This window comes from Centroberyx gerrardi, chromosome 3, assembly GCF_048128805.1.
Source record: "Centroberyx gerrardi isolate f3 chromosome 3, fCenGer3.hap1.cur.20231027, whole genome shotgun sequence".
Lineage (NCBI taxonomy): Eukaryota > Metazoa > Chordata > Actinopteri > Beryciformes > Berycidae > Centroberyx > Centroberyx gerrardi.
In genome coordinates this window covers 33743002-33768624 of record NC_135999.1, presented here as the reverse complement: position 1 = coordinate 33768624, position 25623 = coordinate 33743002, and the positions used below count along the sequence as shown (strand labels likewise).

The window sequence follows — 25623 nt, the reverse complement described above, 5'->3', positions numbered from 1 at the left end:
AGGAGGACAGCACCGACTGGCAGATATCCAATTTTTAATAAAAGGACAATATCAGCCCGGTACATCAGCAAATCAATATACCAGTCTGACCCTGCTTGGCCCTGGCCGACACGTGGCGTTCAGCTCTGTCTCCCAGGCTGGCTGGAAATGTGAATCCTCTGCTTACTAGCTCTATGTGACCACCAAAGTTTAATATGTACATTCTTGTCTCATCTGCCATTTGAAAATGATCCACCTCATGTTGCTCTGAAGCTTTCAAATGAAGAGCAAGTCCATGTTCACACTATTCCCCTTTTTGGCAGAAAAAGTACTGCCTCAGCCATATTCATGAAAATGTGTCTCTCTATGCACACTTTGTTTTCATACTGACAAGCTGCAGTTGCTGTAACTATCAGTAAACAGTTCTTATATAACAACTCTCAAGCACTCCCACAACACCGCAAATGTGCTCCATACTGACTCTTCATAATAGCAACAGTTACTACCATCTTTACAGCCACTACTGTCTCCATTTTCAACACAGTAACAACTACTAGCAACTTTACTACCGCTACTTTCTCCACTTTCAACACAGTAACAAGTACTAGCAACTTTACTACCGCTACTTTCTCCACTTTCCATTTTCAGAGTAACAACTACTACCAACTTTACTACTGCTACTTTTTCGTTTTTCAATACAGTAATAATTACTCCCACTACTTTCTCCATTTTCAACACAGTAACAACTACCAGCAACTTTAATACCACAACTTTCTCCATTTTCAACACAGTAACAACTACTAGCAACTTTACTACAGCTACTATCTCCATTTTCCACATGGTAGCAACAACTACCAACTTTACTACCGCTACTTTCTCCATTTTCGTTCTGGTTGTTGTTATCGTAAACTGTCAGCTGCCTACATACCGTGAAACCTTGCATCTTCTTTCTTGTGATTAATGTACAAAAGTGTAAAAAAGTGGTCCACGTCATGATTGCACCTCTAAAAAGCGGAACTTTTCCCCCAACTTTAAATGCTCCCCTTGACTAATATTAAAAAGACACTGGTAGTTTGAAAAAAGCAGAATAGCATGAACATGGCTGACGAAATCACTCAGGATCAATCATGTTACATAAGCACTCACAAAATAAAATGGTGCCGGGTGTCCTGGTGGCTTACAAGTCTAAGACGTGTACAGTGTAAACGCGACGTTCTGGGTTCAAATCCAGTCAAATCTCTTTCCTGTCTCTCTCTACTTTGATCTGTCCAATATGAAAAAAAAGTGTTCTGCATACACACACACAAACAAATAAATCCACGTGTACACCTTACCCTGCACCAGCGTGTAGAAGGAGTCTATGGATGACAGATTGGTTGTTATGGAAACGTCCTCATCCCGCCCTGATGTCTCGATGTCCACAGCAACGGCCCCTGACGCCATGTCGCCATGGAGATTAGTCACCACACCGGTGGGGAAGGTCACATTGGTCAAACGACCCTCGCTGTCATAACTACAAGGAGGGTGAGGATGGAGGAATAAAGGGAGATTAGTTGACAGTTCTGTGATGTGCTTTATGGATACTCTAAAAATGATCAAAATCTGTTCTGCACATCTCTCTCTCTCACACACACACACACACACACACACACACACACACACACAGGTCTGTTGTTACATGGTTTTCTCTTTCCAGTTAAGGCCTTTTATGACTAATAGGCTTTAACATGTAGCTCTTTGGCTCATTGAATATATCTCAGCTTTTGAAAGACAAGCCACTGCTGTCAAACTATATGTTTCTCTCACACAATGTAGCATATTATACTGAATTACCGTTTAGTTAGACATTTTTGCAATAGTTATCAACTTTCATGCCGATAAAGCACTTCAAACTGATTTGAACAGAAATACTGAAGATTGAATAACACAATACATTTGCAGGGCATTCATTATTCAAATTCTGGATGTGCAGTTTAATGTAGATAAAGTGCTCAGGCATGAATTAATGTATGAACACATTTTAAAAAGGTGTATTTGAATCCACCAACTCAATTAGCCACATAGGGATTCAAATAGTGCAAGTGGACAAGGCTTTTTATTCTGTGTGCCTGTGTTTGTTAGTATAGAAAGTAGTTTCAGAGAGGCTTTTAGCGGCAACACAAATCCACACAAGCACTCCAATGTAAATACAGTCGTGGTACTCACTCATAGAAGGTAGTCCAGCCTATCTGGATGCTCTTAGTAGCCAGCAGACCGCTGTTACCATGGTAACTAAATAACACCAACTCCTGACCCTGGGCTGTGAGCGTCTTCAGACCTCCGTTAGTCCCAATGGTCAGCCAAATGACCTACACACACACACACACACACACACACACACACACACACACACACACACACACGGTTAGCATGTTCAGACTCTGTCAGTACTAATGGTAAGACATAGGGTTAGAGTGATAGGGGTTTTTGAAGGCTGATACTGATACCAATATTTTTTGACTTGATCTGATTTTGACTTGATCAGATCAGATCAAGCGCAGTGACTTTGCGCTGGCGCAGAAAGGTTTTTTCCTTGCCTGCACCCGTTTGGTATTGTGGTGACTCGCTGTGAACTTAAGTGCGCTGAAGTGGGGGGAGAGATGCAGTAGGGGGTGTGTCAGCGGCAATCCAGCAGCGCAGTGCAATCTTGCTGTCAGAGATGACCGGGATTTTTGCTTACGCCGCCTGCCTGCTCGGAACGGGTCAACGACGCAAGGCGCAAGGTGCAAATGTGTTCTGTTCTATTTTTTTCTAATGTGCGTTTCAGTTGTCAACTGAAGTGATAATTATTAAAAATAAAATAAAACAAAATAATAATGAAAGTTAGTTGTAGCAAATGTGGTTGCTGAGTGAATCATTGTCTTCCAAAATAAAGATATCATTACGCACGGAAAACATGGTGACCAAGTTTTCAGTATCTCCAGAAACGTGAATTCAACTTAAAGACAACTTGGAGACAAGAAGAAAAGGGATGCCCAGACAACATCAGTTTCTTCTTGGGAGAAGCCGGACTGGACTCTCCTCTCCATAATGAAACTGTCAGTACCGCCTGGGGGGGAGGCACTGCTTTTAAAGGGAGTGAGAAGAGCTGATTGATTTGACTACCACACCCACTGATAATGTATTCCTCCTAAGGTGCGCTACACGCCTCTGGCCACAAAAATATCAAGAGTCACTCAGTTTTTCGTGTGTCCTGAGGTCTAAATGCTGTTTCAGAGGCTTAATCTGGTTTAAATTCTGGTGGAAACACTGAATACCTTTTGGGAATGTTTTGCGATGAAAATATGCTGTATTTAAAGACACTGAATAGTGATGCAAAATTTTAGTATTGGCCTTCAAAAACCCATATCGGTTGAACCCTTGTTAAAACAAATGTCTGAATATGAATGCTCATTCTGTCAATTAGTCTAAAAAAAAAAAAAAAGACGGCTCATCTCACCTGGTTGTCAGGAGCAACCACACGTACGGGCATCCTATTGGTGTCTCTACGGATACGGAGGGTGTTTCCACTGCTGTCTGTCACCGCGGTTACGTCCTCTTCATTACTGAGAGTGATGGGACGGAGGGAGGGAAAGGGATGAGACGAAAATCGTAGAAAGTCGTAGAAAAAAACAGAGGCAGAATGAAGTGATTAATGAGCGGCAGGGAACAGAAAACAAAGAAAGAAGAAAGCACATGATTATGAATTTCATTCCATAATGAGACAAACTGACACACAAACTGACTCGTGAGTAAAATACTTTATGGGTTACTATTAAATGTATTGAAGTTCTCTGAAAACCTGTGCTTACAAAATAGACGTGTTGCAAATAGAATCATCTTCATTCTTGAAATACTGACGGAATATGTACGGGAAGAGGATTAGGGCCATATGTGACTGCAATCTCAGAATTCTGACTTTAAACTCAGAATTCTGACTTTATTCTCAGAATTCTGACTTTAAACTCAGAATTCTGACTTTAATCTCAGAATTCTGACTTTAAACTTAGAATTCTGACTTCATTCTCAGAATTCTGACTTTATTTGCAGAATGTCAGAATTATGACTTTCAAATTTCAAATTTTTCATGTGGTCCTAATTCTCTTCCATACAGATGAATTTCATGAAAAAAAAAAAAAAAAAAGAGAGTATAGATAGTGTTCTGAACGAAACCCTTCGTAAATTCCCACACACACCAACCTGTAGCTAAAGTTGTATTTATAGTCTCCAGTGACGAGTGACATGGTGAACTGGTGAGTCCCATTGGCATCAAACACATAGAGCTCCTGAGAGGCTGGAGAAGCCACTTCATAGGAGCTGGGACCTGAAGACAGAGAACCTAGAGAGACATAGAGACAGTGAGAGAGAGAGAGAGAGAGAGAGAGAGAGAGAGAGAGGGAGAGAGGGGTACAGTCAACTGCCATTGATGCAAAATTGTTAATACAAATAGCTGATATACTCCTACAGGCTTTTCAATGCTTTCTACAATTACATTTTTTTTTTTATCATACTTTTTTTTGCATGACTATAAACCGTTAAAGCTAGGGTTAGACTGATCAATTGGTTTGGTGATATATGGGGTTGATATAACACAAATGACAGAGTAATGACTACAGAATATATACACATACCAGTAGGTGGTTGGTTGCGTCGTACGGCTCGTATCCTGATGTTTCCCAGATCGGCAACATACAGCGTCCCGTCCGGAGACACCACCAAAGAAGAAGGACAGTTGAGCCTGGCGTCTTTGGCGTAACCGTCTCCTGTTTGGTAGCAGTCGCAGTTGGCATCATTCTGCAGGACAGAGGGAGGGAGGGATTGGGAGATGAATGGAAACACAAAAAAAAAAGAAAGAAAAGGAGGTAGAGATGTCATCAATTAATGATTAAATAATGTAATGTGTAATTTACAATTCATTAGTAAACACTGCAGGAAATTAACTAATCATCAACTAGTTATTAGTTAACCATTAAATGATTATGAAGACTTTATAATAGGGGCTAGCATAATGCTTATTTACAGTATGCTTTAAAAAAACTATTTCATTTGTTAATATTTAATTAGCAAGTCAAAAGTGCTTGAATAATAACAAATGACTGACAAATTGATAATCAAATATAATTAAAGGTAATCATCAATTAGTTGTTAGTTAACCGTGAAATGATAATTAGTAAACATGATATAATGATTCAAACCTGCAGTACGGATTGAGAACCACTGTCCCATTCTATTCTATTCTATTCTATTCTATGACTGAAAATAGCACTTTTCTGTGTGAAGCAATGGCAATCCAAACTATGACATTGTATGTGATGTGGTTGGGGTGCGGTACCTTGCAGTCACAGTCAGATAGCGTTCCAGCTAGATGTGTGATTTCCCCATCTGTCGACACCTAGCGGGGTAATAACCGAAGAGAGAAAGGTAAAAATGAATGAAAACATTGTAAAGGAAAGTACAACCTGTTCATGACCTTGTTAATGCCTTGCTGATGGGCAAGGCTGTAGTTCAAGACCGCCTCAGTCTAGACCAGAGAAGACAAACCAGGACCAGGCAATTATACTCTTCACTTATCTATATACTAATACTAATCACTTATATCATATTATGTCATATTATACACCAAGGGTCCTTTAAGTGGGGTCTGTGGACTTCCAGGGGTCCTTGAGGGAGTTCCAGGGGTCTTAAGTAAAATGAGGCATAGTTTAATATCACCGTAATCGAATTTACTACAAATTATCCTGATTATAGAATCTACAACAATGCCGTTTGTAATCCTAGGTTTCACTGTCATCACTTTTAGGGTGGAACAATGCAGTTCTACAATTCAATACTAAATCAACAACCAAAATATTCCTATATAGGTCCCTGGGATGAAATATGATCAATATGATTTGTGTCTATTTGTATCTTTGACGTAAAAATGTTTCAGAATCCCTGTTCTACACCATGACCAATACAGTCTATCTTTTGATTTTCAAACAGATCTTACATATATATATATCTCATATATATGAGCATAATGTATGACAAAATTAAAATTAAAATGAAATAATAATTTTCATGTTCATTTACATGTTGGAAGATGCATTATTACTGCCATTGACAACTAAATGTCAATGGAGTTTTCATTTTCGTTTTGGCAGTAATAATGCATTTTCCAACATGAAAATGAAAATTGGATTATTTCATTTTAATTTGAATTTTGTTGTCCATTATCCTCTCATATATGGGAACTGATTGCAATTCTATTTCATTATTTCAATTGATTTATGTTACTTCTCAACTTCCATAAATCTTTGTCTCAGCAGCAAATGTGAGGTCTAGTGTAAAAGATAGAACACTTCCTGACTGTATCCAAGGGTTGTTTTCAATGAGGGAGAGCAGGTATCCATTCAGGGGAAATTATATGTTTGAAAAAATGAGGGTAAGGACAAATGTGAAAAATTTATGTATGACAGTTAAAGGGAATAGTTGTAATAATGAATTAAAAGAATGTAGTAATATGTGTAAGTTTAAGAAAATGTTCAAAAACATTACATTTGAAAGATACAAAAGCTGTGACCAACACTGAGAAATGAATGACAATTACGAACTGTCTTTGTTTTGTTTATCTGTTTCTGTTTTATGCTGTTGTGTTTCTCTAGTAAATTTATTTTATTTCTTTTTTTTATTATATTTTTTGTGTGTGTTTTGTTTCACAGCTATTTTGGGTAGAGCAATACTTGTTAAGTATTAAGGGTAGGCAAAATAAGCTTAGGCTTCAGCCTACACCTTTTTTTTCCAGACAGACAATATAATGTTTGATTTTGTTTTATTTTTGATATAATGATTTAGTATTATTTAAACCACTTTCATAACTGTATTTGTTGTTATTGTGTATAATTGACTGGAAAAAATAAAAGTAAACTAAAAACTAAAAGTGCAAGCAGTTGTATTTATTTTAAGCTGATTTCTGTTGCCCATCCACTCTCATTGTTACGCAGTTCAAGCAGAGTTGTCAAGTGACTGCGGGTCAAGAGGGGGAATTGACTCGGTGCTTAGCATGCTGATTGGACGGTTCCCAGTGGTAACACATTAAAACATAATCTCGGTGCACAAAATATTCACACCTTCCTAGCGGTGAGTGAGTTTTGCACAATGTATGCCTCAGTCTCAAGACTTCAAACTCCTTCTTCAGCCCGTCTCCTCCCCCTCATCTCCATCTGCCCTTCATGTCTGAAGTGGATTTAATGGGAAAACCCAATAAAGAGTGTGAGACTAGTCCTTTGTACGGCTATTCTTATTTTTGTGCAGGTGTCAACGGGAGAGAATGACTTCAAAGCCTCGCACAAAATCTCAAGTAAACTCCACTCTTGTATTGCTGGTGAAAATGTATTGACGTTTCGTGTTAAAAATGGCAAAAGTGAGTATACCTAGAGTGTATTGTTGCATTCATGAGGATGTACTTTTCTCTGAGTTGTGAAGTCAAACACCAGACTTGCATGCATTTATTTGCTCTTTGGTCGGAAATAAAAACAAACATCGAGGTAATGAAGCATCTGATTTATGTCTGGCTGCACATTTCTTTCAAAAAAAATCTACAAAGCTGTTAACAGCACCTGTGAGAATGAGGAGGAAAGGCTAAATAAGCAGTTATCTTGGCGACAGGCAAAACCATGTTGTTGTCGGCCATATTGGCTAATTCCCAAGCTGTTGTGTTGGTGTTGTTGTTTAATTCTCGATGGCGCGTGTGTTCATCCTCATATAGTGCGGTGAAGTAATGAGAGATAAAGTTGATATCGGTTGTTTTCTGGTGAACCGAGTCAAGTAAAAAATTCGAAAATAAATGGCACTCCACATAGGCTACAGTGTTCATTTTAAATTTAAACTTTGAAAAATTTAAATTTTCATTAAAATTTTTAAGCAAAGTAACAAAGTACTTAACATTTTTCAAAGAAACAGACAAAAAGTAGATCATTGTAACCTACCCCACCAGTGTCTGGCTGTACATCTGGGTGTTGAATATGCTTTTCCCCCTCTGCTGCTCTTTCAAAATAAAAGTGCTCTGTGGAGCAGCTACAATGACACATTGACGCCGGGCTTGACAGCAATGCAACACAAAGCTTTTAGTGTAATTTGAGGGCAAAACAGCTACGTCACAACTGTACAGCCATCTAAAATGCTGATATCCCCGACTTCTCCGGGACGTTCAAATGGTACTCCCTGGTTGGAAAGTCGTATATGCGGTAACTGGGACGATATGTCTCTTGAAGCCCCACCTGTCGAATGCGGTGGATCTTCTTCTCGTCGGTCTCTGCGATGTAGAGGACACCGCTGTAGGACAAGGCGATGGCTGTAGCTCCCTCTAGCATGGTTTGGACCGCTCTCTTCCCCATGGTATATTCTATACCAGGCACCTGGCAGTGCATGGGACGACCCGCCACGATACGAACCTGAATGCGCACACGCACACACACACACACACACACACACACACACAGAGATGTTATTAACATATTGATTTGGCTCTCTGGTGCGACCTGAAAATGATTCTGTGAAAGTCCCAAACGAGCAGCATCTGCAGCAGCGAATTACTGATGCCTGCTACTATTGATCTAGATATACCTGCCACTATTCAAGCTTATACAACTCTACAGAGGTTTGGTACAGTCTGTTTTCTGAAAATACATGGGAAAACCTAACACTAAACACATTTATACAACTCTACAGAGGTTTGGTACAGTCTGTTTTCTGGAAATGCATTGGTAAACCCACCATTATACAAACTTTTACGACTCTACAGACGTTTGGAACAGTATATTTTCTGATGTCTGATCTGCGGCGCAATATTATTGTCTATCACATACAGTAGACGGAGTCATTACCAGTACAGCATTCAGTATTTCTCTGTGCATTGTTGGTAGTGTGTATGTAGTGGATTTTACCTGTCTGTTTTCAGTGATCTGCAGCACGACGTTGTTGTCCAGCACATAGATGGAGTTGTCCATCGGGTTGATGGCTAGATCTGTAGGCCACTCCAAACGAACCTGGATGGAGAGATAACAGACGGAAGAGAGAACAATTTTCACTTGACACCAGTCACAACCAACCCTGAATGAAGTAACAAAAGATCACAATTTTAGATTTAGAGCTCAACGGTTGCTCTGATGTAAAATTCCATGACAATTCCAAGACTTTCCATAACTACGTCCGAGCACTTCCATGATCTAAAAATGTTCTTCCTTCCTGGTTTCTTAATGCCGTTTTTCAGTCTGGTTTCCGCTCCAGTTGAGCTGAAAACCATCTAATGTACTGAATGTGTGAAACATGTTGGAAAATACATTCTGCTATATACCTGGAAATTGGCCAATTTATAAAATTCCCTGATATTCCCTGACTTCCCCAGAAAATGTATCAAATTCCCTGACTTTCCCTGTCTGGGATACACTTCTCAAAATTCTGTGGTATTCCAGGAATTCCATGACCATCTAGAAATAAGACCCTGACGCGATCCCGCTTGCACAGCTACTTACTAAAGACATCATTTCACACAAAGTATTGATTTAAAATGATTTCACTGCAAGCTAAGATAATTTACAAGCTTCCACCAAAAGACTAGTCCAGCAGGAGTCTGCAGTAACCAAGGGGCGACGTCATTTAATTTGATTAGAAGTCAACAAAATTGCAGAGTGATATGATTAGATGTGAGACAGCGGTATGTTATTCAGAAATAACAGACCTCAAAATGGCTTCACTGGCTGATCAGAATAGAGTATTCAACAAAGCTGTGTAATAAAACATGTTACAATTTGGTTGCTTTACAGAATCAATAGGAAATATTGAATAAAACTATACTGTATGTGGTAGTATTGAAAAATTGCTGGTTGAGTTCTGCCAACTTTGTCTGAGTGACCTCTTTAGTTCACTTGCAAACTTCACATTACAAGAATTATAGTGCCCACGGCCTAATATGGCACTTCCCTGATGAAGTAAAACGGTTTAAAAATAACCTAAAAAGAAAACTATGTGACTGGGTGAAAACTTTCAGAATGTTGGTGTTCAAGAGCGCAGCCCACTCTTGGTCCAAAGTGAGGAGAGAAGTCAGCCAGCACAGCGAAGAAGAGACAGGGAAAACTTCAGAGTTCAGAACAACTTATGACACTGACGGCCATTTCGACTGGGTCATAAAACGTATGAGTGGCCCTGTCTGCTAAAAGAAAACCACATGAAACTAGATCAGAAGCTGAGGACTGAGGGGGGCAATTGTAAAACTAGATGAAAACTGTCCACTCTGTGCGAACCAATGACTTAAGATAGTTTTGTTGTAGAGGGACTATGGGTCGGTCCCTGTTCGTGCCTCTGTGACATGTCACACGCCGCTGACTAGATGTTGATGAAGCATGGGGGAATGGCGCGTCTCGCAACTGCGCTGCGATCACAGGTCAAAACAAGGTGACTGGCCCGAAGGGAGACTACATTATTTACAAGGGGCGACGTGTTGCCTTGTTCTAAAAGGAAAGGAAAATAAAACTCTCTGTAGGGATTTGGTAACAATCAAACAAACAAACTGCAACAATCCTGACTGAATCCTGCCTACTCTGTTTATTTGATTTAAAGATCCCATATGATTCATTTTGCCTGATTTTGTTTTCAAATATACTCTGGCTCAGGATAAGAGTAATATACAAATACATGTAGTTTAGCTAAAAGTTGAATTGAATTCGTTGAACTGAATGAATTTGAAGAGTAAGTCGTCACAATGCTGGACCCTGATTGGCCGACAGCAGCGGCTCCTCTAATTCGAATGAGGTAAACCTGCTGATTGGAGGCCAGTTGTGATGCGTTGACTGGAGTTAGTCTGAGACTGTCTGTAGAAAACGCAATAACTTTAAATTTAACCACTTAAAGCCAAATTTTAACAGTCTTCATTAAACGTCTTTGATATATACAGTATATATAACTGAGAAAAAATCCTATAATATTGGACCTTTAAGCAAATAAATTAAATTATAGTTACTTCTATAATACCCTGATAAAACCCTGAATATGTGATACGTATAATGAACCATTGGTGCAATCTATGGGGAGTAATGTTACCAGTGACATTAGGCTGACAAGTCGAGCAATTATAAGTCATTGAAATCAATTATACATTCATATATACACCAATAAAATACTAAGTGTAAATTAAAAAAAAAAAAAAAAAAGCATCCACACATACACATACATGTGAAGGCACACAGGCACTTTGTGGCATGTATAATTCAGGTGTTAGATCTTTAGGTTGGTAGATGAAACAGAGCTTCTTCTGTGTGTGTGTGTGTGTGTGTGCGCGTGTGTCATTCTGTCCATTCTGAGTGCCTGACTGTGCCTCTTAGTTCACACATACAGTACACACACACAATTTTAGTATGTAAGGTTGTACTTTCTCACTCTGAAAATAAAGTGTAAAAATGCAAGTACATCTCTCTCCCTCTTTCTCTGGAACACACAGAGTCGTTTCTTCCCTGAATAACTCCTCTATCTTTCTCTCTCTCTCAGTCCTTTCGTTCTCTGCCGCTTTCCTCCTCTCTCCATCTTTCTATTGTTCTGCGTTTGTTTGATTATTGCTTTTCCTCCCTGTCCTCCTCCCTTGCTGTTGGTGTTTAGCTATATGCAAGGGTGGAAGTAAAGAATTACATTTACATTCTGTTGAATCGCTTTACGGCACAAAACAGGAAGAGGACGCTGTTCTTCCAGAGCAAACAGAGCTAAAGCTTTCAGAGTTTCTGGCAGCAGATGGTGGAAGGAGTGAAAGGCCACTTCCAACATGTTGATCCTCTTCAGGGAGGGGGAGGGGGGGACAGGAAGCAACAGGCTTTATGGGAAATGTGGTTTTAATTTGAAAAAACACCAGCACTAACAATTGTGTGAGATAGAAGCTACCGATCGTCTCCACCATGGTCTCATTTGTTTACGATAATTATACCAAGGAATCAGAATCAATTTGGCAATGACACCTTGATGATTACAAATTTTGCACGTAGCACCTTTAAAATAACCTAGTTTGAACTCTCTATGCTCTTGTCCAATTTACATTGCATGGGAAAGATGAAATGTAAAAATGTCTTCTTTTTTTTGGCAGGTTATGTCTTTAATATGAAAAAAAAACACTCATTTTGGATATTGGATATGCTCATCATCACAGCTCTCTGCTGCTGCTGCAAAAAAAAAAAATTGTATATGTGTATATACATACAGTATATCAGTGATTACAGTACAACTGTAATCACTCGATCAAAGTGCTGTGATCATGGTCATATCAAATCATTAGTGTATTCATTCATTAGGATTAAGAAACAATGTTTGTTTTTTAAGGTGACTCAGTAACTTTTACTCTAGGTATGTTTTACACTCTTACAAAGGATGTGTCATTTGTAACACATTTGTGTGTCTTCTTTGGGACAACATATACTTTTACATTTTAACACGTGTTGTTATTAACATATGACAAATCCTTTGTAAGAGTCTAAATGAGCTACTTTTTACTTAACTCAAGCAGATTTCCACACCAGTAATTTGACTTCTACTCAAGTAAAAGTTAAGAGTATCTCTACTTGACCAGTTGTATTTGGTACTCCTTCCACCCTTATGTATATGTGTGTGTTACCTGTCTTATGTGCATGCTAGTGTCGCAGGTCAGAGGTCGTGCAGAGGTGAGATCGTTGCTGCCTAGAACTGTAGAAATGATTCCATTGCGATCCACTTTTCTGATCATGGTGCCGTCCACAAAGTAGATCAAGCCGTTCTTATCGACTGCAATACCTGTGTGGAATAGAGAGAAAGGACGCACACATAATTCAATACATGGTTTTGCCATTCATTGTCAGTGGAGCAACTCTAAGCTGCAGATAGTAAGGATACAGTGCAGAAAAAATAGAATATAAATAACAACTTAGCAAATGCAGTATTTAAACATAAATCAACAATTTGAGCACTAGAATGTGTTAAGTAGGAATGTATGAATGAAAAGCATGACACAAGTATGATACTGACACAAAGAAAAAATGAATCAAAAATATGTACAACATGAAAATATACCACAAATATGAAATATCTGCTGCACGAAAAAGTGAAAAATGATAAAATGATCAAAATATTGAGATATATGCAACTATGTGACATACTATCTATGTGACAGCTAAGCATGTATTATACGTGGATTTTGAAGCTAATAAAGCATTCTATTCATAATATTGTATTCATAATATTTGTAAATACAAACTTAAAACAGAGCTGTATTTTGCTTATCATAATGGCTGAACTATAGAAAGATGTCAACGAAAACCTCTAATCATAATGGGACTATAGAAAGATGTTAACCAAAACCACTAATCATGGCTGGACTATAGAAAGATGTCAACCAAAACCACTGATCATAATGACTGGACTACACAAAGTTGTGGAAGGAGTGTAACATTTTGGCTGCACCATGCCATTTTAAGCCAAGAGACAGACGTTAGAAAGGGAGGGAGGTGGAAATAAGGGAGAGAGAAGGAGACGGAAGGGGGGATTAATGAATGGAGAGAAAGAGAGAGTCCAGAAGTATATTGGAGAGGGTACAAAAGCTTACTGGAGTTGTGTGTGTGTGTGTGTGTGTGTGTGTGTGTGTGTGTGTGTGTGTGTGTGTGTGTGTGCGTGTGTTAATTCCATCTGAATTAAGTCTTAAGCATTCTCTTTACATCCGGATGGAGGAAAAGAAAGCAAGGCAGACTGTTACTATGGTTTGAGAGGGGCTTAAATAAAAACTTCCTACACTCTTTATTGGAGGGTGGTCTTTCTCTTCCCCTCTGTCTCTCAATCTCTTTTCTAATCTCCTTCCTCTGTTTGTGTGTGTGTGTATGTGAGTGTGTGTGTGCACCTTTAGGTCCCAGCAGCTGTGCCTCGGTAGCTTTTCTTCCATCTCCACATCGAGCTTCATCAAACGGAGGGCACTGTTCACCTGTACCAGCCACTACCTCCCCGTTACCTACACACACACACACACACACACACACACACACACACACACACATTAAGCATGTATTTGAGAAGTTCCCTATCCTTGATCTACCCTGTATTAGTCCTACAATGGTAGCCATGGCTACCATGGATACCATCCTGTATCTATTATGCATTAGTACAACAGTGGTAGCCATGGTAACAGTCCCCCAACCCTGCATCTATCAGTGATACAGCGCTAGCCATGGTATCAGTCACCCATCCTGTATCTATCTTGCATTAGTACTATAGTTGTGGCCATGGTAACAGTCCCCATCCTGCATCTACCATGTATTAGTACTAAGGTGGTAACCATGGTAACAGTTCCCCATCTATTCTGTATTACTATTAAATTGGTACTAACTAAAATTCATTTTCTAATAATTTCTAATAATCCATCTAACAATTGTAATAACTGGTTGTTGGTTGGTTGGTTTCTACCAGCATGGCAACACACTGGGGAAATGAAGTGCAAGTTTACCGATGAGCTCACGAGCGCCGCTCAGCATCTTGGGTCGGTAGATTCGGCGTGAGTTGGTGTCCGACACATAGAGCTGTCCGGTAACTGGGTCAGTGGCCAGGTAGTAACGGTGGGCGGGGTTGTTACTGTGGAGATAAGTGGTGGGATAACAAGGGGGGGGGGGGTAACAGACAGAGAAAATTGGATGAAATATTCCACAGTATTTAAAGGAATGAACCAAGTTTTTGGTAGCTTGCCCCGTTGGTCAATTTACAACATGGACACCAAAATCATCCATGTGTCCCTGGTAGATTGGTAGTCCGATTCTCCATGCTAACACTTTAGCATAAACTATGTTTAATGATAGTAGGTGCCATGCTAGCACTTTAACATACACTATGTTGAGAGATAGTAGGATTCATGTTAACATGTTAGCATACAGCATGTGAAATGATAGTAGACAAAATTATAACTTGTAGCAGCTCTAAAACTAAATAGTAAGTAATATGATTGAAATATGTGCCTAATTCTGGTGGTTTATGTAGCTTTCCGTAGCCTACTTTCCTTGTTTCCATAGGAAGAGAAGGTGGTGGGCGATGGGAGACTGTGAACAACTATAAATCACTGCACAGTGGATGAATATGTGGTTGCTCACCTGAAATATTTCCAAAAATAAACCTGACTACATCAGCTATATTTTAAAAATGTATGAAACACAACAACAAAACAACTTTTCATTAATAAAAGATCAGTCTTACCTTGGATAATGCTAGTGGCCTATTATCACTCAACATAGTGTATGCTAAATTATTAGCATGGAGCCTATTATCACTCAACATAGCTATGCTTAAGTGTTAGCTTGGGGCCTACTCTCAAGTATAGTAAAGTGTTAGCATGGAGCCTACTATCACTCAACATAGTTCATGCTAAACTGTTAGCATGGAGCCTACTATCACTCAACATAGTGTATGCTGAAGTGTTATCATGGAGCCTATTATCACTCAACATAGTGTACGCTAAAGTGTTAGCATGGAGCCTACTATCACTCAACATGGTGTATGCTAAAGTGTTAGCATGGAGCCTACTATCACTCAACATGGTATATGCTAAAGTGTTAGCATGGAGCACCAGAGCCAATGATCTACTGAGACATGGATAATTTTGGTGTCTACGTTCTCATCACTTAATAACTTAAGTTGACCAATGTACCAAAAACTCAGTATATTAGCATAATTGGTTGTAGGTTGAGAATCAAAACCTCACCACTTAGGTGGATTTACCATTTTGTACCAGCATCATAACACACTAGGGAAATGAGAATGAGAATTTCTACAGCTGCTGATAATAAAGAACTAATGAGGGAAGGTCGACGATGTGGATCCCAAGAAACAGGCGTTAATTTACTGCCTGTGGAGTACCAGTGGTTGGTGTGCGTGTGTGTGTGTGTGTGTGTGTGTGTGTGTGTGTGTGTGAGTGAGAGACAGACTCAAGGAGAGAGAGAGAGACAGACAGGGTGAGAGTATGTTGCTATTTCTGAATGTGTGTATGTGTGTGTCTCTATGCTGTCTTTGGGCATTAAGTGTATAAGTGATAGAGAGTGTGAGTGAGTGTCTCTCTGTCTGCCTTTGCACGTGTATGTGTTAAGCTTGTGTGTCTGTCAGTCTGAATAGAGCTAAGTGGGTGCGATGGGCCATCAGTCGTCTGTGACACACTCTTAATGACGCCTGCCACACTGTCATGTAACATCCATCACACACACACACACACACACACACACACACACGCACACGCACATTTACAAGCATGAATACACACACACGCCGCTGGCCATAGGTCTCAGTGGTTGGTGATAATCAGCAGCTGATCGCAGACTGTTAATTAAGGCAGCTGTAATTAGACAGAGAGACTGTGTGTGTGTGTGTGTGTGTGTGTGTATGCATGTGTGTTTATCTCTACTTGTGAGGCCCAGAAGTCCAATGCCAAAAAAAACAACAACTTGTGAGGACGTTTTGGATGACAACGCCTAGTTTAGAGGTGTGTGTGTGTGTATGTGTGGTGTGTGTGTGTGTGTGTGTTCAGTCAGATACAGAAACACACCCTGTGGAAATGCGTGACACACGGATGCCACTTGGTCATCTGAACATGCCAGGACACATTAAAAGACACGACTGGACAGGAAGTTGAAGGACAGCAGGGAGGAGGGACAAAAGGGAAGAAAAAAAACAAAGAGGAGAAGTAAGGTAGGATGGGAGGAAGGAATGAATGAGGGGAGGAAGGGATGCACAGGACAAAGGTCAGGGAGGAAGAAAGAAGGAGCACAGGAAGGGATAGGAGGACTGAAGGAAGGAAGGCACACTGGTAGGAAGAATGAAGGGAGGGGAGGAATGATGAAGCAAAGGAAGTGAGGAACAACTGAAGGGAGGAAGGAAGGAAGAGAGGAACGAAATAAGGAATGAATGAATGAATGAATGAATGAATGAGGAATGAAGAAAGGAAGGAAGGAAGGATCGAAGGAAGGAAAGCAGGAAGGAGCGAGGGAGGAAGAAAATGAGAAATGAATGCATGGATGAATGAATGAAGGAATGCACAGGACAAAAGGCAGGGAAGAAGAAAAGAAGGAGCGAAGGAAGGAGGGAGGGATGGATAGGAGGACTGAAGGAAGGAAGGAAGGCACACTGGTAGGAAGAATGGAGGGAGGGGGAGGAATAATGAAGCAAAGGATGTGAGGAACAATTGAAGGGAGAAAGGAAAGAAGAGAGGAACGAAATGGGTAATGAATGAATGAATGAGGACTGAAGAACGAAGGAAGGAGCGAAGGAAGGAAAGAAGAAAGAAAGGAGCAAGGGAGGAAGAAAATGAGAAATAAATGGATGAATTAATGAAGGAATGCACAGGACAAAAGGCAGGGAAGAAGAAAGAAGGAGCGAAGGAAGGAGGGATGGATAGGAGGACTGAAGGAAGGAAGGTGCACTGGTAGGAAGAATGGAGGAAGGGGAGAAATGATGAAGCAAAGGATGTGAGGAAGAACTGAAGGGAGGAAGGAAGGAACAGAGGAATGAAATGAGGAATGAATGAATAAATGAATGAATGAATGAATGAATGAGGAATGAAGAAAGGAAGGGAGAAGGTAAAGAAAGATGGAAGGATGATGAGAAGATGAGGAATGAAGAACGAAGGAAGGACGGATCGACAAAGGAAAAAAGGAAGGAAGGAATGAGGGAGCAAGAAAATGAGAAATGAATGCATGGAGGAATGAATGAAGGAATGCACAGGACAAAAGTCAGGAAGAAGAAAGAAGGAGCGAAGGAAGGAGGGAGGGATAGGAGGACCGAAGGAAGGAAGGCACACTGGTAGGAAGAATGGAGGGAGGGGAGGAATCATGAAGCAAAGTAAGTGAGGAGGGGAGGAAGGAAATGAGGAACGAGTAAATGAATGAGGAATGAAGAAAGGAAGGAAGAAGGTAAAGAAAGGTGGAAGGATGATGAGAAGATGAATGAATGAAGGAAGGAAAGCAGGAAGGAAGGAAGGCGCGGGGGAGGAAGAAAATGAGAAATGAATGCATGGATGAATGAATGAAGGAACAAACAAATGAAAGACGGAAGAAGTGAATGAATGAATAAAGGAAGGAAAGGAGGAAAGGAGTAAAAAGGCAGAAAAAATGAAGGCAGGAACGAAGGAGTGAAGGAACAGAGGCAGAGAGGAGGGCGATGTCATGATGGAAGGAAGGAGGGAACGAAACAAAGAAAGAAGCAACGGAAGTAAACGAGGAAAGAACGGAGGGGCTGAAGGAAGGAACGGCTAAGAAAAGGAAGAAGCGAAAACGAAATGCTGAAATATTCCTCTTGCTATACTCTCTCCATAAAAAACCTTCATGCCACAACTAGTCCTCCCGAGAGGAAATTGTATTTTAATTAAAAAAGTGACATTTAATTGAAAACTGCAATTGCCTGAGTCAAAAAAAAAAAGATGGAACCATTTTGTCTAGCCAGTGGCAATGGAGTGCCAGGTAGGGAACTACTCTGTGGGTGTATTAAGAGATATGGAGGAAGAAAATAAAACACTCAAACCTGGGTGAAGCTACATTTTCAGGAAAAGAGAGAGTTGAGAGAAAGGAGTGAGAGCGAGAAAGGAGAAAAGACAGGGGGAGACAGAGTCGCACATCCTGATACATTATATTAAGATTTTTAATGTAAGAATCCAGCAGTCTTATCAGCCCAGCGTCCCATTCCCACTAATTGAGACGCTGTAGATAGATACCCAAATGAATTTCTGGTGTCAGTATGGTCACTGGTGGGAAATATGATGAAAAGTGATGAATCCAAACTTAAAGCAATATTCCACTTAGTTTTAACATGGGGGTTATTCGGCACTTGACCGCCATGAAAACCAAAATATGAACTACTCACCAAGATCAGATGCAGCTGGATGACTTTATAGGGTTCGGATTTTTACTTCCCATTCATTTGAATGAGGCCATGAACATAGCCTGAAAACTGACATTTAACATGTTGGTGAACAGATCCCGCTACTGTGATTTTCAATTGACTGTTGGTCCAACGTTTTAGAACGTCATTTCACAAAATAGCATTTTTATTGATAGAAGAGAACATAGCGGAGGAATACCATTTATGAGAGATAGTTCCTGTTTGGGAGACCGGATCTACTTTTATTTTGAAATACTAATTTTAGTGTAAACCGAGAATAGAAATGCAAAATGACGACTGACCAGTTACTGTTTTCTTGTCTTAAAAGCGGGATCTGTTGTTGAATCTGTTCACAAACTTCTCAAATGTAAGTTGTCAGGCTATTTTCGTGGCCTCATTCAAACACTACAAACTCAGTTAAAACTAAGAGGAATATTGCTTTAAGAACAATAATAATAATAATAAGTGGGTGAGAGCGGTGAGATGCATAATTTCCTTACATTTCGTCCAATCAGCAGTGTCTGAGATAACATGTGACAGAGAAACGGATGAACGAACAAACAAACAAACAAGCAGGAGATGGATCCTTTCCCTGATTTCATCATGAGGGACAAAAATATGTAGTGTATTGTAGTGAAAAACTAAAATATAGGAGGATAAAAGCATGTGCCACACTTGCAGTAAAATATGTATAAACCTGTCACAGTTTCAGACAGCAAGGACATTGAAAATGATGTTGAAAAAGTAATGTTGGAAATGCAGGTCATATGTCTCTAGATACATTTTTCCATTGATTATTCCAGTTGTTGTCACACTATGGTTGCTAACTGAATCGGTTCTTAATGCTTGCGTTTGCTTTGGCGCACACAGTGGCAGGACGGAGAAAGAGAGAGAAAGGTAACAGAGAAGAGAGAGAGAGAAAAAAGAAAGACCTCTAAGTTCCATTTCTGACCCCCCCCCCCCTCCAAATCCCACCCCTCTCCCTCCTCTTCGTCCTCTCTCCTCCTCCTCTCCTTGCTAGGGGCTCCTATTAAAGTGATGACTAGGCTGTTCATCTGAGCTGACAACGGAAGAATAGGCTCAATTTTGCGTGAACACTTGTCAAGATCACAGAGAGAGAGAGAGAACGAGACAGAGGGAGACAGATAGAAAAGAGAGGCAAAAAAAAAAAGGGAGACGGAGGGCTTATTTTAACACGAGCGAAAATCAGAGCTATTTCGCCCCGTTTCTCTCGTTTTGTCTTTGCCCCTCTCTCTCTCTCTCTCTCTCTCTCTCTTTCTTCCCCTGTGTTCATACCTCAGAGTCAGACAGTATCGCTGTATTACAGTGAACCAGTGAAATAGAGATATAGGGCTTTTAGGGCAGTCTCCCTATTAAAGTTACACTGATATATGGGGTCCATATTGTCCTTTTAATAAAAATCTAAATTATTATTATTATGGTTTTTTTTTTTAAGGCTGATACCGATATTTTTGTATTGAAGCTGCTGATAATTTTGTATTGTCTCCTGCCAATATTTTGCGCCAACATTCAATATCTTTAAAATGTTCCATTTTCAGGCCAATTTTTGTTTTTTTGTATTTTTCCATTTTTCTAACTGTAATGTAAGTGTCTCTCTTTTAGTGCTGTTTCAAGGGCTTTTCCACCCTGAGAAGTATAAAACACTGAAACACTGAATACTTGAAATTTTTACAACATTTTGCATGAAAATTGTCATATTAAAAGACAATGAATTTCCAAATGCAATTGAAAATGCATTTTACATGTTTTCAGACATGAAGTGAAACTTGACGTTATCATGTAGGCAAAGTTTCACAACCTTACGACCCGTGAAACCCAAAGCATGCACGTTACATCATTTCATAAAAACACGATTGCCCATTTGAAATCGATTGACCTGTGTTTCTCAAAACCTGAAAAGTTGACTGTTTCGGAGGCATCCGACAGTATGTATTGCAATATTGTTTTGATGCGGAATGTTGATACCGGGGGCAAAAACTGACATTAAAACAGAAATCTGAGATTAAAATGTCCTTTCATCGTTTTTCCTTTGCTCTGCTCTCATCAACACAGCAAAACCTTGCCCTGGTGAAAATTAGATGAATGAATGCACAACGAAGCTGTTAAAACATGAAGACAGTTGCGTACTTCATCAAAGCACAAAACTCAAAGTTGTCAACAGCGGAAAGTAAAAACTGTGTCCACTGGGCACCTGTTTTGAAGCTAAAAGGGCTCGGCAGATGCTTGAAGTAAGGGCTGGTTGTCTTTCTCTCTTGCTAGAAATCTATGTTTTTTTTTTGTGTTTTGACGCTGGCTGCTAAAAACACGCTCAGCTCTCGTTGCTGCCAGTAATGAGCAACATCGCATCCTCTCTATTCAAAGTAAGGAGAGACAGAAGGCAGTGCTGCATCGGAATATTAGTTCCTTCGGACTCTGGGAGTGGGAAAATATATATTTTGAGGACACAATTTACTATATCGAGGACACGCGACCTTGCTCCCTTCTTTTGGTCAATTTGAGTGCACAAGATACATATCATTACCTCATTTGTACCTCATTTTCATTACTTTGGCTGTGCTCCGGAGGTTTCTGACGGATAAGCAGCCAAAGCTGACAGCAGAATGAAGCAGTCGCCTTGCCGTTTCTGTGAGGATGTGGTGTGAAAGCAGCCTACCTGGTCGCGTGTCACCTATCTGCCTGACCAGACGGTGCTTCCCATTGCCATTTCCTATCTAACTCCATTTCCGCTGCATGCTCAAGTCTGCATCTTTATCACACTGTTGGACTGCAGGCACAGGAGTAATCATATGTGCAAATTAGTTTGGGCAGAGTTTGATGGTGCTCAGTGTCTCCTTGAAGCACTGCAATCTTTTGCTAAAAATCTATGGGGTTTTCTCATGTTTCTAACTTTTTAGCTGACGACTAAAAACACGCTCGGCTCTTGTTGCTGCCGGGAATGAGCAACAGTGCTTCTTTTCTAGTGAAAATAAGGAGAGAAAGAAGGCAGCACTACAAAGACCGGTTTCCGGTGGAAAAGCAGCATAAATTGGCAGTGGAATGAATAGAGGGTTAATGTTAAAAAAAGGGTTAGTCGCTCTTACCTATGTCTGAAATCTTTGTTTCTTTAATGCAGCGCAAGCAAGGGAAACAAGGGAGAAGAGAAGAGAAGAGAAGAGAACAGAAGATAAGATAAGAGAAGAAAAGAGAAGAGAAGAGGAGAAATAGTTAGTAGACAGGTATTACAACAAAAAACAGCAGAAGAAACATTCTCTGGAAAGACTGGAGAGGAAGAAACAGTCACACAATTCAGTTGTTAGGGATGATCCACCATCCATTTATTTATCTGTCCATTCAGCCTTCCATAGAAGGTGGTTGAAGGTGGAGTCATGTTTTATAGATAGTGTTTTTACGTTTTTAAGTAACTACTGAATACCAGAGCACACCGGATTGTTTCTAAATTCAGAGCGCTAAACCAATTTTTTTTCTAAATTCAGAGCGCTAACAGAATTTCTGTTCTTCTATCTTTTATTCAGAGCGTCACCCATGAGTGTTCAGAGCAGTCTGGCTGAAGAGTAGGTGCAGTAGAGCGCTCCAATGTTTACTACGGTAGCGAGAAAGCTGAAGTTTCCAATCTATCCATCCGTTCATCCCTCTCTGCCTTTGTACCTTGAAGCACCCCTTCACAGACCTCAAAACCAATTTCAACATTTCAAGCCTTCCAAGTAAATCATAGGTTTAAAAAGTAGGAGTGCCGACTGATTCCTGCCAATTGACACAGAGCCAGCTGTCCGTCCTCGCCCTGGTACTCACCTGAAACTCACTTTAACTGGGATTGGGACTGGTGGGGATAATCAGACGAACAGGGTTCCCACACTCACTTGGACATCACATTCAAGAACTTTTCAATGAGGGGTCCAAAGATGAATTTGCTATATTTTACAAGACTAAGAGTCTAACAGCCCCGCGACATTTAATTTTGTGGAAGCGTCTCTGCCGGGAATCGAACACGGGTCTCCCGATTGCAATCGAACTCCGTGCGGCACACTTTCACCTGTGCGACCAAAAGTGGCGAACAGATCCTTAGAGCCCAAAAGGTCAAGCACTTTCAAGACTGTCCATTCATTTTCAAAAAGGCCTTACTTTATTCTTCTCAAAACCGCAAACTCTCAAGGTTTTCAAGGGAACCCTGGATGAAATGGCTTTGGAGAAGCTTTGATTTGAATGGGATCGTGACCCACTGGATGAGGCCTTGGACTCATTGACGCAAGGAGACGTATCCTCCAGACGAAGTTCAAATCCCTGATCAGTCCATCCTCCCTCCCTCCCCTCTTACCTCAGCTCCATGACGCTGGTAACATTCCCAGAGGGGAAGATCCTCCTTATGTAGTTGAAGTCTCCGACGAAAATGCTGCCGTCTGCTCCGCAGGCCAGAGCCAAGGGGGCCAGCAGCTTGTTGCCCTCCGCCTGCCCATTACAGCTGGGACAGGAGATGCTGCGGCGACGCCCGTTACCTGGGAGACACCAGAGAGCAGAGTATTTGGAGTACTACTTTGGGTTTTAGGTGCATGCTATTAAAAATGACACTGACAGTATAGTGGTATGGCCAGCTGCTCTTTCCGCAAAATAGATTGACCAGGTGAAAGCTATGATTCCTTATTGATTTCACATTTTTTTGAACACTGGAAAGGCCAGGCTGTGAGCCTCGCTCTGTGGGCAAGCAGCATCCAGAAACATCAGGTCTACCCAGCATTACCTAGCATTGCTGAGGCCTGCATCCGCTGCAGCAAAATTGCCTACATCTTATGGAACCATTAAATTGTTTTCATGAAATAGAAAAAATGACAGAAGTTTTTTTTTTTACATTATTTGACATTCCCTCTATCAGCTGTGTTCTAGCAGTGGTCCAACGCTGCCAAGCAAGTTGAGACAAAATGTTGGAACCTGTCCTTACCCATAATGCTGCTGATGACTGGGGGCTGCTGGGAAATAAAGACGTTCTCTCCGTTGCCCTTGTACAGGATACCTTGTGGAGAGAAGACAGAGAGAGAGAGAGAGAGAGAGAGAGAGAGATGGAGAGAGCACAGAGACAGGAGAGAGAAAATACAGCCAGATTAATCATACTTTCTATTAACTTCTGTGTTGTGATTGTGAGTAAAGTGACATTGGAGGTGAGATTTTACGACCACAGCTCTCATTCAATAATGCGCTAGGTTTAGACTGATATGTGGGTCCACTATTGTCCTTTTATTAGCAGATCAGGTCTGGTCCAGTCAGTGTGGTCCACCTCTGATATGATGGATATGATGCAGTTTGATTGATTACATATTTATTGTAGAATTGATCAATAGTACACTGGTTGTCTGGGAATACCTTAACCTTGATTGAGGGTTCAACTAACATGGGTTTTTTTAAAGGCCAATACCAATACTTTTGTATTGATACTGCCAATTTTGTGCCAATATTCAATACAAAAAATATGAATAACATTTGTTTAAGAGGCTTTTCAACCCTGACGAGAATAAAATTCTGGGGGAAACACTGAATCCTTGTCTTTTTTTTTTACAATTTTTTTGTAAGAAAGTGGCCAAATAATGGTCAGTTATCGGCAGCTTCAATCCAAAAATATCCACCATTAACAGCAAGACCAGTTTGGAAACTGATTAAAAGCATATTAACTGCATATTGTGGATCGGTGAATGGATGGGTATGTGTGGGAAACCATCACCACCCTGCTCTTTCTTTTGATCAATTACGAATTCAAGGCATTGCTGAATTCCGTACACATTTACTCAATATCCTGCTAATTTACACCCCCAGGCCCTACAAATGCTTTGAGCAAGTGTGGCTTATGTGTGTGTTTGCGTATGTGTGTGTGTGTCTGTGTGTGTGTCCATATGTCCATGTTCATGTATGTACGCATGTACTGTATATGGTATACGTGTACATATACATACAGTATATGGTTTAGTTGCTATTGTACAGGATATGTGTTTGTTTTTGTTTTTCCATCTGCTTGTGTATGCATGCACGTACGAGAACATGCTTTGTGTGAATGTGTGTGTGTGTGAGAGAGTTTATGTACAATTCACACAATTTTTCATTTCCCCTCTCTCTGTTTCGCTTTGTTGAATTCTGTGAAAAGCCACACAATCCTTGAATATAAATCGAATCAAGAAGTAATACTTGCACCTTACTTTCTGTGAAAAAGACCCCAAAAAGGATTTGCCTATCACGCACACACATACACACACACATTAGCAATTAACAGGCACTTTGAAAGATTCCTCCCTCTGATAAATTCAACCTTGTGATGGTTTGATCACACAGAGCTGGCAGTGTTTAATGACTTTACAATATCTCTGTTTCTTTGTCACAGATCAGGAGCGGACATGGTGAATACTAATGCACACCGCTGCAAGCAAAGAACATGAAAAGGTTAGCTGCTGGTTATCTTTTGGCAAGTAAACAACTTTATTTAAGGTGAGGCTTAAGGTTAGGGTTAAGGTTAGGCAACTAAAACAATTTGGTTAAGGTTAGGGAAAGGCTTTAAGAAAATCATATGTTAAAAATTTAAACTTTATTTATAGTAGAAACCCCTTACTTTCCACCATCGATGCTAATGCCTGTTTCTAGTCAGGTCTCCTCCGCATAATCCTTCCATGGAGGGGAAAATGCAATTCTCTCACTTTTTGTGCACAGAGCTAGCATTTGCAGTTTAAGACACCGTGTGCTCATTTCACAAAA

General features: G+C 40.3%; 1 protein-coding gene across 5 annotated transcripts in view; it reads right to left on the bottom strand.

Moving 5' to 3' along the window:
* tenm3 (teneurin transmembrane protein 3) overlaps positions 1 to 25623 on the bottom strand; it is a 284166-nt gene that overhangs the window by 30496 nt on the left and 228047 nt on the right. For 3 of the 5 annotated variants that reach the window (XM_078282759.1, XM_078282760.1, XM_078282762.1), the window contains 14 exons: positions 23831 to 23902; positions 23213 to 23390; positions 21981 to 22001; positions 14477 to 14601; positions 13877 to 13984; positions 12626 to 12780; positions 8922 to 9023; positions 8256 to 8429; positions 5330 to 5389; positions 4629 to 4791; positions 4198 to 4336; positions 3458 to 3563; positions 2185 to 2327; positions 1314 to 1492 (listed from right to left, as the gene is read on the bottom strand). In XM_078282759.1, coding sequence (XP_078138885.1) covers positions 1314 to 1492; positions 2185 to 2327; positions 3458 to 3563; positions 4198 to 4336; positions 4629 to 4791; positions 5330 to 5389; positions 8256 to 8429; positions 8922 to 9023; positions 12626 to 12780; positions 13877 to 13984; positions 14477 to 14601; positions 21981 to 22001; positions 23213 to 23390; positions 23831 to 23902 — 1725 coding nt within the window. The remainder of the gene's footprint in view (positions 1 to 1313; positions 1493 to 2184; positions 2328 to 3457; positions 3564 to 4197; positions 4337 to 4628; positions 4792 to 5329; positions 5390 to 8255; positions 8430 to 8921; positions 9024 to 12625; positions 12781 to 13876; positions 13985 to 14476; positions 14602 to 21980; positions 22002 to 23212; positions 23391 to 23830; positions 23903 to 25623) is intronic. The other 2 variants (XM_078282758.1, XM_078282761.1) reach the window with 1 other exon arrangement.